General features: G+C 44.4%; 1 protein-coding gene across 1 annotated transcript; it reads left to right on the plus strand.

Annotated features, from left to right (window-relative positions):
* Positions 1-6: 6 nt before the first annotated feature.
* On the plus strand, positions 7-12,348 carry ENC1 (ectodermal-neural cortex 1). Its single transcript, XM_006167795.1, has 3 exons — positions 7-83; positions 3,617-5,417; positions 9,756-12,348. Exon 2 carries the CDS (start codon positions 3,630-3,632, stop codon positions 5,397-5,399), a length of 1,770 nt encoding a protein of 589 aa, XP_006167857.1. The 5' UTR covers positions 7-83; positions 3,617-3,629; the 3' UTR covers positions 5,400-5,417; positions 9,756-12,348.
* Positions 12,349-13,303: the final 955 nt, after the last annotated feature.

Consider the following 13,303-nt stretch of genomic DNA (forward strand, 5'->3'; position numbering starts at 1 on the left):
TGAGACGCCGGCTTCGTCGCCTCCCCGCCTGTGAGCGGAGCAAGTACCCAGCCGGTTGTGCGCCGAGGGCAGTCGCCACTGCTGTAAGTTTCCGTCTCTGCCCAGGACCTGTTGCGAGCGCCGCGGGTTTCAGGGGCTACTTGGGCTGCGGGGGTGTGTTCTCTAGGGGTGAGCGTGCGCCGGGCCGCTGAGGGCTCCGACTCTGGCCAGGGGGAGCTGTTCTTGGTGCGGAGACCTGTGCCTGCCGCTGCCCTCCCACAGCGAGCAGGAGCCCGGCATCGCCGGAGGGGCGGAACCGCTTCCCCTCGGCAGCGCAGCCTGGGCGATCCGGGAGCGGAGCGAGGAGACAGTCCAGGGACAAGACCAGCTTCCCTCCTCGGCGGAAGGCAGAGCTCCCCTGAAGGTAGATGCCGCGCCGGCGCTCCCCGCAGCCTCCAGCGCCGAGCGCGCGGGATGGTTGGTCCACGTTGCACCGCATCCCTCCTGGGGGAGAGTTGGGACTAAGCTCAGACACCCTCGTACCGGCACGTTCGCCGCTGCAGAGTGTCTGGAGGGAATGAATGAAAACTGGTTTCTGAAAAACTAGTTTCTTATGCAGGTATTTGGCTTGTAGTGTAACATGATTAGTTTCGAAGGATGGGAATTGGTGGGCGGGGTGGAGATGAACCAGGGAACTCGTTTGACATGCAATTTGTTGTCGCCCTCACAGGCATGGCCAGTGTGTTCAATCGCCTCGTAACTGTTACAGGGGGACTATATGACAAAACCCGATCTCTGTTAGCAAGATCTCTGTGACGTTCTATTATTACCAGTAATGTAAATGTCTGAGAAAAATCTGCCTAGTTTCTGCTTTGGTTGGATTGAGATCAGGTTCAAACCTGGAGAGACTAGGTGCAGCACTAACTGTCGAAGGCGGAGAACCTGCGTAAGGAGATTTAAGTGAACTGAACTTACTGTAACTAGAAGCCCTTTTGATGTTCGCCATAATAGCAGCCCTTTTCTCCGGCTTCTTTGTAGACGCAGGTTAAGTATATGTGTGCGTGTTCTTGGCCACTTGCTTGGTATGCAAATGCCATCTCTGGGGGCTTAAAAAATGCTGGAAGGGTGATTCATTTTATGTTGAAGGTATGTTGAGTGACTGCATAAATGGTTTCTGGTGAAATTTTGATGTTCGCCCAATTTAAAACGAGAAACCGAGTGGTGTCTCTTGGGTCTGACGAGTTTACTTCTTATTTTAATGAAATATTGTTGCAAGAATGTTCGATTTTTGACTGTGATGTGCTTTTCCATCTGGATGGTATCCAAGAGGACAAAAATAGGCTCTTCCTTCTTGCTTTATGGGCTAACCTGGAAAATACAGGAGTGGAAGCACCGGATGCAGAGAGGTGCAGACCCTGTATCCTAAGGTCTTCTTAACAAACTGTTTTAAGTGTAAGCCTGGCTGGGAATGTCGTCGTGTGCCACCCGAATTTGATGTTCATGGCAGTGTGTGCTGGGCCCAGCATCATTCAGCCCAGTGTGCTGGCACTGCTACTTGTGCGTCTTGTGCAGGAAGCCTCGTTCCTCAGTGAGAGCTGCACTCACTTAGCCTTAGAAGAGGAGGCTACACTGGAGGATTTAGACTGTCTTTTGAGGTTTCACTTAAATTCTTCCACAAAATGTTCCCCATTGAAGGTGCTAATTCACATGACAGCTACAGTGGTTGGAGCATCAAGGACACCAGTAGCTGTTTTAATACTTCACAAAGGTTCACAGCAGGCAGTGGTCATTCTGCACAGCCCTGGGCATTGGTTAAAATGGACCAGAATGTAGGTAGAGGCTTAGCTGGCAGTGGAAGTGATGTTTGGCTCTTCACCTTTTTTCATATTCCAAGTCCCTATGGAGACTTCAGGGTGCTTTGTAAAGTCTTAACACTGGAGCGCTCTAGGACTTTGTTGCTTACTTTCTCACAACTGAACAGTGTTTACTCATAACAAAAAGGTAACACTCTAAAAATAAAAGAAAACAAGTTACATGACCTAATAGTGTGTGGCGTCAAGGGCATGTTTGACCCCTGCCTTTGTTATTTCTGTGTGATCTGTGCTGGGTCTCCCAGCTGGTAGTTGGAGAAGCACAGTTCAGAATTCTAGCCCATACAGCTGCAGCAAACTATCCACTTGCATTCGTTAATAATTCCTGGACTATAAATTTAAAAAATACCTGAATGACTGAAGAAAACAGGCTGTTTCACCTGTGCTGTAAGAACCCACTGTTCTGTGCTTCGAATAGATACTGTAACCACATAGTTTACCCTGAGGATAAACAGCTTCCTTAGGAATCCTTGGACAGGCAGGTTCTTGAGGATTTTTTTCCTTTGAAGTAACAGAGGGGTAGTGTAAAAGGGGGTAAGGAGGGTGTCTGCGATTCCATTTTTGAAGGTAGATAATGGGCATTTCCTATAGCTTTTAGCTTTATTTGTTTTTCTTACTAAAGAATGCCAACAGATAGCATTATAGTCCACTAGAATTTCTACTGCGATACCAAGGAAAGCACATCAGTCAGCAAATAAATTCTAGGGTGGTCCTGAATTAACAATGGCTAACCACACACACACATGTGCTTGCATTTTTTTTCATTTGAATGCAGCAATGTCTGCATGTCAAACTTCCATAGGCAGGTGCCAACATTTGCAGGTACACAAGAACAGTCCTGGTGTGATACACTATTTAATCAAAAGAGAGGGGTGGATGGATCCTTTGTTCTGCCAACTGGTTTTCCAAGAATTAATATAGAGCAGGAAGGATAGAGAAATAGCATGCTTGCTACTCAAAATATTCTCCCTTTTATGTGCCAAATCCTCCTTTTAGAAGCTGTCCAGAGCCAGGAAGATGGGTGGTGATTGTGGCCAGAATCTAATTCAGCACTTTCACTAAAGCTGGCTGATACACGGTAGTGTTTATATAGGGGTGCTTTTAGAACTCGGCTGTGGCACAGGTGTCTGGTTAGAAATTACCTGTAACATTGAAGTAAAGGTCAGCTCATTGCCCAAGTTGGCCTCACACTTCCCATTCACAGTGTATACAGGGAGATTGGTGCTTACCAAAGGAATTCTTAATGGAATTAATTAGCGGGTGTTTGTTTTACACATGGCTTTATGTTGCATAGGGCATTACAACCAGTGCCCATCCTGGCGTGCCCATCCTGGCGTTACGAGAACAGGAGGCCTGGAGTTTTAAGTGGCCTCCAGTGAATCAGCTGGACTGGGACAGGGAGCCGGGAGAGCGAGCTCGTGCTCCTCTTGACTTTTGCTGACTTTTATTCTAAAGGACTTCAATATTCTAAAAGTTGGCAATCAGGTTTCCCAAGATGAACTTGCTCTTAAGCGGTTTTTTTTTTTTTTTCTTTTTGTAAACAGTGTACAGTTCAAATAGCTCAATAGCATCGCAGCGAAGGCCTTTCCTTCCAGGTAGCTGCCTCTGATTTTGTTCTGAATGGCCACACACTGTTCAGAACAGTAGGCTGCACCAGCAGCACTCACAACAAAGTGTTCTGTTTTCTTTGTCTAATGTGATTGTTGCTTTTGTTCTGCTGTTCTGAATATCAGAAGCATCACTTCAATGGTTTTTTTTTTTTCTAGGAGAGGAAACAAAATGTCAGTCAGTGTGCATGAGAACCGCAAGTCCAGGGCCAGCAGTGGCTCCATTAACATCTACCTGTTCCACAAGTCCTCCTATGCTGACAGCGTCCTTACTCACTTGAACCTCTTACGCCAGCAGCGGCTCTTCACCGATGTCCTTCTCCATGCTGGAAATAGGACCTTCCCTTGCCACCGGGCAGTGTTGGCAGCATGTAGCCGCTACTTTGAAGCCATGTTCAGTGGTGGCCTGAAAGAAAGCCAGGACAGTGAAGTCAACTTTGACAATTCCATCCACCCAGAAGTCTTGGAGCTGCTTCTTGACTATGCATACTCCTCCCGGGTCATCATCAATGAAGAAAATGCAGAATCACTCTTGGAAGCTGGTGACATGCTGGAGTTCCAAGACATCCGGGATGCCTGTGCAGAATTCCTGGAGAAGAACCTGCATCCCACCAACTGCCTGGGCATGCTGCTGCTGTCCGATGCACACCAGTGCACCAAGCTGTATGAGCTCTCTTGGAGAATGTGTCTCAGCAACTTCCAAACCATTAGGAAGAATGAAGATTTCCTCCAGCTGCCCCAGGACATGGTAGTGCAGCTCTTGTCCAGCGAAGAACTGGAGACAGAAGATGAAAGGCTTGTGTACGAGTCTGCAATTAACTGGATCAGCTACGACCTGAAGAAGCGATACTGCTACCTCCCCGAGCTGTTGCAGACGGTGAGGCTGGCGCTCCTGCCAGCCATCTATCTCATGGAGAATGTGGCCATGGAGGAACTCATCACCAAGCAGAGAAAGAGTAAGGAAATCGTGGAAGAGGCCATCAGGTGCAAACTGAAAATCCTGCAGAATGATGGAGTGGTCACCAGTCTCTGTGCCCGGCCTCGGAAAACAGGCCATGCCCTCTTCCTCCTGGGAGGACAGACTTTCATGTGTGACAAGCTATATCTGGTAGACCAGAAGGCCAAAGAAATCATTCCCAAGGCTGACATCCCCAGTCCACGAAAAGAGTTCAGTGCATGTGCAATTGGTTGCAAAGTGTACATTACTGGAGGGCGAGGGTCTGAGAATGGAGTCTCGAAAGATGTCTGGGTGTATGACACCCTGCATGAGGAGTGGTCCAAAGCTGCTCCCATGCTAGTGGCCAGGTTTGGCCATGGCTCTGCAGAACTGAAGCACTGCCTGTATGTGGTCGGGGGGCACACGGCTGCAACGGGCTGCCTCCCGGCCTCTCCCTCCGTCTCTCTAAAGCAAGTAGAACATTATGACCCCACAACCAACAAATGGACCATGGTGGCCCCACTGCGGGAAGGCGTTAGCAACGCCGCAGTCGTGAGTGCCAAACTCAAATTGTTTGCTTTCGGAGGTACCAGCGTCAGTCATGATAAGCTCCCCAAGGTTCAGTGTTACGATCAGTGTGAAAACAGGTGGACGGTACCGGCCACCTGTCCCCAGCCCTGGCGTTACACAGCAGCAGCTGTGCTGGGGAACCAGATTTTTATTATGGGGGGAGATACAGAGTTCTCCGCCTGCTCTGCTTATAAATTCAACAGTGAGACTTACCAGTGGACCAAGGTGGGAGATGTGACAGCAAAACGCATGAGCTGCCATGCTGTGGCCTCCGGAAACAAACTTTATGTGGTTGGAGGATACTTTGGCATTCAGCGATGCAAGACTTTGGACTGCTATGATCCAACATTAGATGTGTGGAACAGCATAACCACAGTCCCATACTCCCTGATTCCTACTGCGTTTGTCAGCACCTGGAAACATCTGCCTTCTTAAATGCAGTCCATCCTAAAGGTGAGTATGAGGTAAGAAGTTGGCTGGGCTGTGGCTGTAAATACTCATGTATTAGGCTCGTTGTGCAAGTTCACTGTGGAGTGAGGCATGACTCGTGGACTGGGCTGTAGATGTAAATACACATGTATTAGGCTCGTTGTGGAAGTTCACTGTGGAGTGAGGCATGACTCGTGGAGCCTGTGCCACAAAGCACAACAAGAACTATAAAAATACAATCCTGGTCCCCAAGAACTTAAACACTTGGCTTGTCCACAGCTGCAACTCTCCGTGACAGAAGCCGGTGAGGCCTCAGCCTTTGCTGAGCCTCTGTTTCCCAATGAGCTTTTCAAAACTGCTCATCCCAGAGACTTTGTTTCATTTGGTCTGCGGTGGCACACAAACATTTTTAGAAAGCTTTCCAGTGATTCTAATATATAGCCAGGCCAAGCAGCCTGACTCCTGTTAGTAATGCCAGCTAATGTTTCTTGAGCCCTTGCCGTGTATGGGAGAACTGCAATGGTGCCGTGTGTGACACATGGATCGTCTCATTGGATCCTCATAACCACCTTGTGAGATACTATAACTAGCCTCATTTTATAGATGAAAAACCCGGATGCACACAGAGGCTAAGGAAATTGCCCGAGGTCATAGAGCTTAGTAAGTGGTAGAGTTGGTTAGGAAGATCCAGGCAGTCTGTCTCCTGAGTGTAAGCACTTGAGCATCCTGCTGCACTGCTGAAATAAGCCTGAGCTTCTTTACTGTGTCTGGAGAGACTTCGTTGATCTTCAGATTTCACTTCCTCAGATCCTTTCTGGAATGAAAAGAGTTTAAAAAATTCATTATTCAGATCCATTCCTGGTTTATTCTCTCCAAAACTAATTATTAGCGTATTTAATTTTTTTTTTCCTCAAGAAAATAACTCTCTTTGGGATATTCATTAACTTTAGAGAAAAACCTAGATCCCTCCTCGTAATAGATCATACCTACATTGTATCAATTTGCTTAATGTACAGATACACACACAGAGCCGGGCAACTACCCTAACTGCATCCTTTCAGAATTTATCAGTCAGCCTGTGACCCTATTGTCAGGGCCAACAAAAGTTGTGTTTCTGCATCAGGCATCTGAGTACATAATGGTTGTCTCGTGTCCTTGAGCGTATATCATACTCTTGGCTCAAGTCATTAACTGGTCCGCACAGCTCAGCATTCATAAAGCTCATGGCCACTTTGCTGCTGGTAAGGATTCTTAGGGCTGGCCCTGGGATTGCTTAAGCCTGTGTAAATGTAGCACAGAGCACATGGGATGTGGCAATTTGTTTTGGTGATTCATGGGCTTATGGCTAATAAGAGAAAAAAATAACTGCTTCGGAGGAACTACAATGAAAGTCAACTCATTACTTGAAAACTTTTGAGTCTGTTTCTCTCCGGTAGTGTGTTTCTCACATATGAAAGGGACTTCAAAAGGAAGAAAAGAACGAGGGGTAGTTACAAGTTAAGCAAAAAACAGTTTCCTCTCATTTTTTAAAAAAGATCTATTCATCATCCTTAATTAATTAATTTTGAAGTTGATCAGAGAGAGACAATGAGAGAGGAGAGTCAGAAAGCAAGCTGTCAGGTCCAGGACTCAAACAGTGGTCAGTCCATGGGAGTCCAGCTGCCTTAACCACCATGCCATCTGCCACCCCTCCCCCATTTGTCTTTTCCTTACCCATCTCTTATAGCTCATTTTAAAACATCATTAAAATTGGCCTCACTTGCATCGCACAGTTCTGCTTTTTGTTTTCATTTCTTCAGTTATCTCCTCCAGCCTGTTAACAGGTAGCAGAGTTCTCAGTAATGCAATGTTTCCTAGGAATGAAACTCCTTCAAAGGAGCAGGAACAGTCGGAAACCTCATAGCGTCCTGCACCAAACTGGTTTTTGCAGCCTTGCTGGCATCTCAGTAATCCTGAATAAACAAATGCTCTGAAAGTGGTTATTTCATTTGAGATATGAATGCATGACTCAACTCTAATGCAGGTTTAAGGAACCTCATAGGCAAAGGCATCAATTAAAAGCATGCTTAGTTGGGTGTTAGTCCAGAACTGACTATATTTGCAGAGAAGAGCCATAAAAATTGCCCATGATGGTAGCAGTACATCAAACATGGTATTTGGCAGACTGGCTGGGATGCCTAGAACACAGGAAACGGAGGTAGAAAGAAAAGACCACATATGTATTTCAGTCATAGTTTTAAGTTCTAGGCCTTTCTAGGCTTCAAGTTGCAGCTTAGTCAGTTGGGTGATTTGAACTAAAACTCTCTTGAAGATCTGTCCTGACTCAGGCTTGGATGAACTGATAAACATAGAGGGGAAAAAGAGGTGAAAATATATAGTCCAGTACCTTTTCTTTCCCCCTTCAATTGAGACCCTAACCTGCTCGGCAGTGTAGCAGTGGAATTTGCTCTGCAGTATGGCAGTGGAATTAGTTTTGTGTGTGGTAGGACAATGAGATTTCTCTGGCTGTTCATCTGCTGTCACCTTTATCCTTCATTTTTTTGCTTCTTCCCAGGGTGAGTATGTTGGCAGACTCTTGAATTCACCCTATACTGGAAATTGGAACCTGATCACACACTTTTAGTCCCTGGGAAACTGAGCAAATAAAGTGTTAGGTTATATGTGAAACAACATCCTCTTCACCCTTGGTGCTTACCAGCGAGAGAGTTACACACATAAAAACGAAATTTGACAGGGCTAGGTTTGCTGCCTTTAAAGGGCGGCATAAGCCCTTGATCAAAGCCACTCCTCCAGTTTCCGACAGGGAGGATGTTGGTTAAATGTCTAAAATTTACTACGTACAAGATAGTGCTAAAATATTTAAGCTGGATGGAGTGACTTAAAGAGGTGCTGGATTGGTATCGGTCCTGCGCTTGGGAGCAGTTACATGTAGGTGCTAACTGAATTAATACAGTGTTAACAGAAGTTTCCCTAGATCTAAAAAAGCCAGTCCTCCAAGGAGATCTTAACTGTCTCCTCCTGCTCTGTCAGTGGGTGGGAGGGCCAAAAAGGAAATTACTTTGATTATCCTCTGTTTCATGGTGCTGCATGGCCCCAGCCTGATAGTGCTTGGACTTTGATTTGCTTTTTTTCTTCTCTTTTAGATTTTCTTTTTCTGTTGTAAGTATGTGATGTCCTGAAAATTTATATTATTACAGATACATTCTTTGGGGTGGATGTTATACATAGTTGTCAAAGAGGTGGGGGGTAAGGGGGTGACACTATAGTCTAAGGAATGCCTTGAAGACTTGAATCACTGTTCTTAAAGAGCCAAAAGAAACAACTAATGAAATGAATCAGACTTGCAAACACAAAAGCAAAGTGGGAAGAATTCAGTGCAAGTAATGAGTGGCCCCTCCAGAGTCCCCTTTGTCTATACTTAGAGTTACAGCTATAGGGAGACAGATTCCTAGACCCGGGCTGCAGATGTACTCCGTGAACAGATAGGGTGGGTGTTGTAAAGACTAAGCCCTCTGCACAATGTCCCTTTATGAAATCAGAAGTAAACAAACGGGAAGAGTGAGAGCTGTGTGAGGAAATGCCAGGCCTGGTTATGGTCCTTTGGCTTTATATTCATGCCCGATGTCGATAGATTCTGTAGATAATGGCGCTGTTATACACCATAGCTGTGATTCTTAACTATGGACTAATGAACTCTGAGAATAAACTCTAGCGTTGGGCCATCGAGGCCTGGTATGTTGTCATGTGAAAAGAAACGAGACTGATTTCTGCCATAATGAATAACAGAGATGCATTTAAATAAGAGGATTAATATGTCTACCTTCTATGTGGGCAATACATTTAATATGGAATCCTTTATAGTAAATGGGCCAAGGAGGGTGTTTGCTCAGGGATCACCTTCTTTTGACTCCCTAGTAATCACTTTTCAGTGGCTCTATTTAATTACAGAATGGAATTTTATTAACGTCAGGAATGGAAGATGGCAACTCATAATAGTACCTAGACAAGTTGGTTTGACTTGGAACATACAGTTGTTTAGAAAGGAAGTGAAAGTCCTTTAGATTCTATTGGTTTTTCTTGGGACACTCATCTGCATGAATGCATGCATGCACATGTATGTGCATTTACAGCAAATATTTTACAGATTTTTGTATAGGTCATACTGAACATGTAATTAAGACTTCAGAAGCAATATTGCCCAGCTTTGTCCAGAGATTGAAGTTTTGGGTTTTTGTGTGTGTGTGTGTGTGTGTGTGTGTGTTTTGTTTGTTTTTGTAATTTTATAGCTTCTGACAAAAGTTTTCAAACTATGGCATCACCTGAATTCTTCATTCTTTTTTTTTTTTTCCCCTCTTATTTTAGCTTTCTCCATCACTTGCTGAGAACACAAGATTTCGATTATGGAGAGGCCAAGTTGAATGAAGAGAGGAAAAAAAAGAAAAGAAATTGCTACAAGACTCCAAGTCCACTGCACCTTGTAAATGCTCTAACTGGTCATGAAGGAAGGGAGTGAGGGAGGGGTGGGATTTTCAGTGCGAGCAGCACATGGTTTAAATATGAATGCGTGAACCTGTGATCTAGTCCTTGTCTTGTAATTGTGGATTAATGTCAGCGTTGATCAGCCCCTCAAAGGGAGAGAAAAGCTGGACCTTTTCCCTTGCTGTACCATATTCAGCATTTGATTTCCATGGGCTCCACCATTTATGTGTAAAATTTGAAATGGTTGTCACCTCTCTCCAAGGAGCCCGCTTGAAGCCTCCGCACCAGCTGCTGTTGGAGAGTCAAAGCCCAACTGTGGGTCCAGGAGGGAAGCTGGCTGGGCTGGCTGAAGACCGGGACCACTGGACTCTCTGTTAATCTCTATGGGGCTGTGCTCCCCAGGAAGGTTTCTGAACAATGGGGACATTGTTGGTAGCCATTTGGTAGATGTTTTTTTCTATTTATAAGTGACTTTAAACTTTCCCTTGGCTGTTAAGAAATTTGTTATAGATTTAGCTATTTATTGTTTGATGCCTGCATGCTGAAACAATGCTTACAGTTGTCTTCACGTGTATGGACGTGTGTGAATGGTTGTATGTTTTGCACATTTTGTGGCTGTAGAGATGTGCTTTGCTGCACAAAAATGAGAACTTCGAGTTAAAATGTGGAGTATAACTAGAGGGTGGGGTGGGGAGGGGAGTTTTTATTTTATAATTTTTTTTTAATGTCAAGACAGGGAAGGATTATAAGAAACTTAAATGACATCCTAGAGATAGAAAAACCGTGGAGATGACTTTTCTTAAACTCAACCAACTTTCAATGGGGTTTCATGGGGTGTGGTTGTGCTAATGGCTGATGGGGTTAAGGGAGGCATTTTTTTGGCCCTTGTCCCTCCCATCAGATGTATCTAATTCACTCTCAGCTGCTGAAATTTGGAAAGGACCAAATTGCTTAACAATTTTTTTTCCTTGTGTAATATCCTGAAATCCTGGAAAATTCTATGGAATAATTCTGTATATAGGGCACAGGTAAAGGCATTGTCCAAAGTTTATTTATTTAATCTATTTATTACCCTGTGAGAATGCTCTGCCATAACCACAGTTAATGGGAAAAACAAATATCACAGATGTAAGCTCAGTGGCCAGATTTGCTTGACCTGGATCCATTGTTTTCTGTTCTTGCTGCAGGATTTAGCAAGTGGAAAAAATTCTCCAGGTCAGTATTCATGTTGACACAACGTATACTTTAGTGCTAACCCTTAGGTAAATCTCTAAAAAAAACAAAACCTCTTTGGTGTACAGAAGTGACACATTAGGCCACAAAACACCAACAAGTTGTAAGCAGTGGCCCCTGTGGAGAGGTTTTCCTGTAGAGGTGGAAATTAGTTGTGAATACATTCTTTGCCTGTTCGCTTGTTTGATAAGCACGTGCTATGGTAGGTATTAGTGCTAGGCTCATGTAGGTGCTTCCTTGGAGGTATCTGGGGAAGACCGAAGTTTGCAGCTTGAACTGCTTTTGTCTGCGTTTCTCACATTGCTGTACTTTAGAAAATAGAGCTTAAGGCTAATGAAACCCTTTTACATTGTGTGTTTGCATTGTCTAATGACAGATAAATCCTTAGCATTTCTCTCCAGCGTAGTACTTTAGACTAATTGTAAATGTCCGTCCGTGCCATGAGTAAGTGGGCTATAGTTGGACCAAGTAAATGAGCCGTTGGAAGCAAAGGATCACAATACCTTCAAGCAGTCAGCCCCTGGTTCCTAGATGCGTTCTGAGCAAGGCAAATGTCTAATTGTACCCTGGCGGCATCGTCAGTGTCGTTAGATTGTAGCAGTTACAGCTCTGTAGTTTATGATGCAAATCTGCCTAGAGATGTATGTGTCACTGCCTGGCTTCTGAAAGCGCAATGAATTTTCTGCAGCTGTTTCAAAGTTGTGGCCTGTCCTTGAATCCTCTATTAATTACTGTGTGTGAGCCAGAGGGAGCTGTGGTAAGGGTGGGCCCCCAGCCTGTAGAACTTTCTGGACTCTCTCTTTGAATTGATGTAGGCATTTGGACTCACTACTTGACCATTCTCACCCTGTGAAACGTCCCGCACTTTGAAGCAAATACAATTCACAGCACAGTACACACAAAAACCTTGGCATAAGACAGAGAAGGTTCTTCTTATTTTGTGGGCTGGTTGCTGTAGAAACGGATAACAAAGGGCAGCCTTCCACTTCTGGTATAATTGTGTAGCGCCTTTTCTCTGGGCTTGACACCTGTCTGAATAAGAGTGATTAGATCTGCATAATATCCTTCCCTTGGCCATTGACTATGTGGTTCACGTACAAAACTGTAGAAGTTGAAGAAGTAAAATGTTCATGTTCATATGTACTTGTTTGCTACTACTACATTTTTGAAGTTTTGTAAAACTCATTTTTTTTTTCACAATGTGAAACTGAAGGTCAATAAATTATTAGAGATTTTCTCTTCATTTAATGTGTAGGTCTTACCTTTATTTGGGTACCACATAATTTTCGGGCATTGGAAATGTGTACCGTGTTTAATCAAAAGGAAAATAGTTCCAAAGGTTTTGCGAATGTGCTTTATTTCACCATGTAGTCACATTTATTGATTTTGCACCTTAAATAAAACGTTTGGCCTCTAGAATATTTGAGTAAAGCAGAAGACCGTCCTCATTTTTGGGTCACTCGTGGCTTAGAATATAAAATGTCATACCATATGATATTAAGACAGCATCCTTTAATTCAGTTTTTGAACTCCTCATGTGGGTTATATTTTGATAGAAAGCTATTAGAGGAAGGACTGAAGTTCAATCCTCTTTTCCTTGACATCCACTTTAGAAATCATTTAGACTAGAAATATTTGCATATTATTTCTCTGTTACTAGCCCAGAAAAGAAAGAGTTTAACCCCTCAGGGACACATCGCCTCCTCCAAGTTAGCTATCCTAGCGGCTCAGTGCAAGGCCAGATGAAGTGACCTGCCCCCTTCTTGGGATCCCAGCACATTAGACTGAGTCGGACCCCTTGTTTTAGTGTCCAGAGCAGTGTTGGGCATAATCTTTTTTGCATAGCAAATAAATACTACCTAATTGGAACTCTGGGAGACCTCACAAGTATGCATAATGCAATTATAGTCTTTGGACTCTGACCAAGATGCCAGAGCAGATGTCTCAGGTTTGACACAAGGATCATTTGGATCCTTGCTGGGCAGAGCTGTTCAAGAGCCAAGCCGCTGGGAGCAAGTGTCTGAATCCTCACATTCCAAGTGCTGAGGACTCGTGGAAACCTTGTATATGACTGTATGTATGATACCAAATGACAGAGGAGAAGGGAAAGTTAGTTGACAGATGGGATTCTGACTGTCCGGAGAGTCCCGATGTTAATCCTCCTCGAAAGTTGAGAACTATTCCTATAGACACGGTTG

Source organism: Tupaia chinensis, unplaced genomic scaffold (genome assembly GCF_000334495.1).
Source record: "Tupaia chinensis unplaced genomic scaffold, TupChi_1.0 Scaffold145093_1, whole genome shotgun sequence".
Taxonomy (NCBI): domain Eukaryota; kingdom Metazoa; phylum Chordata; class Mammalia; order Scandentia; family Tupaiidae; genus Tupaia; species Tupaia belangeri.

Coding starts and splice junctions, on each gene's coding strand:
- ENC1 (XM_006167795.1), top strand. CDS start 3,630: ATGTCAGTCAGTGTGCATGAGAACCGCAAGTCCAGGGCCAGCAGTGGC.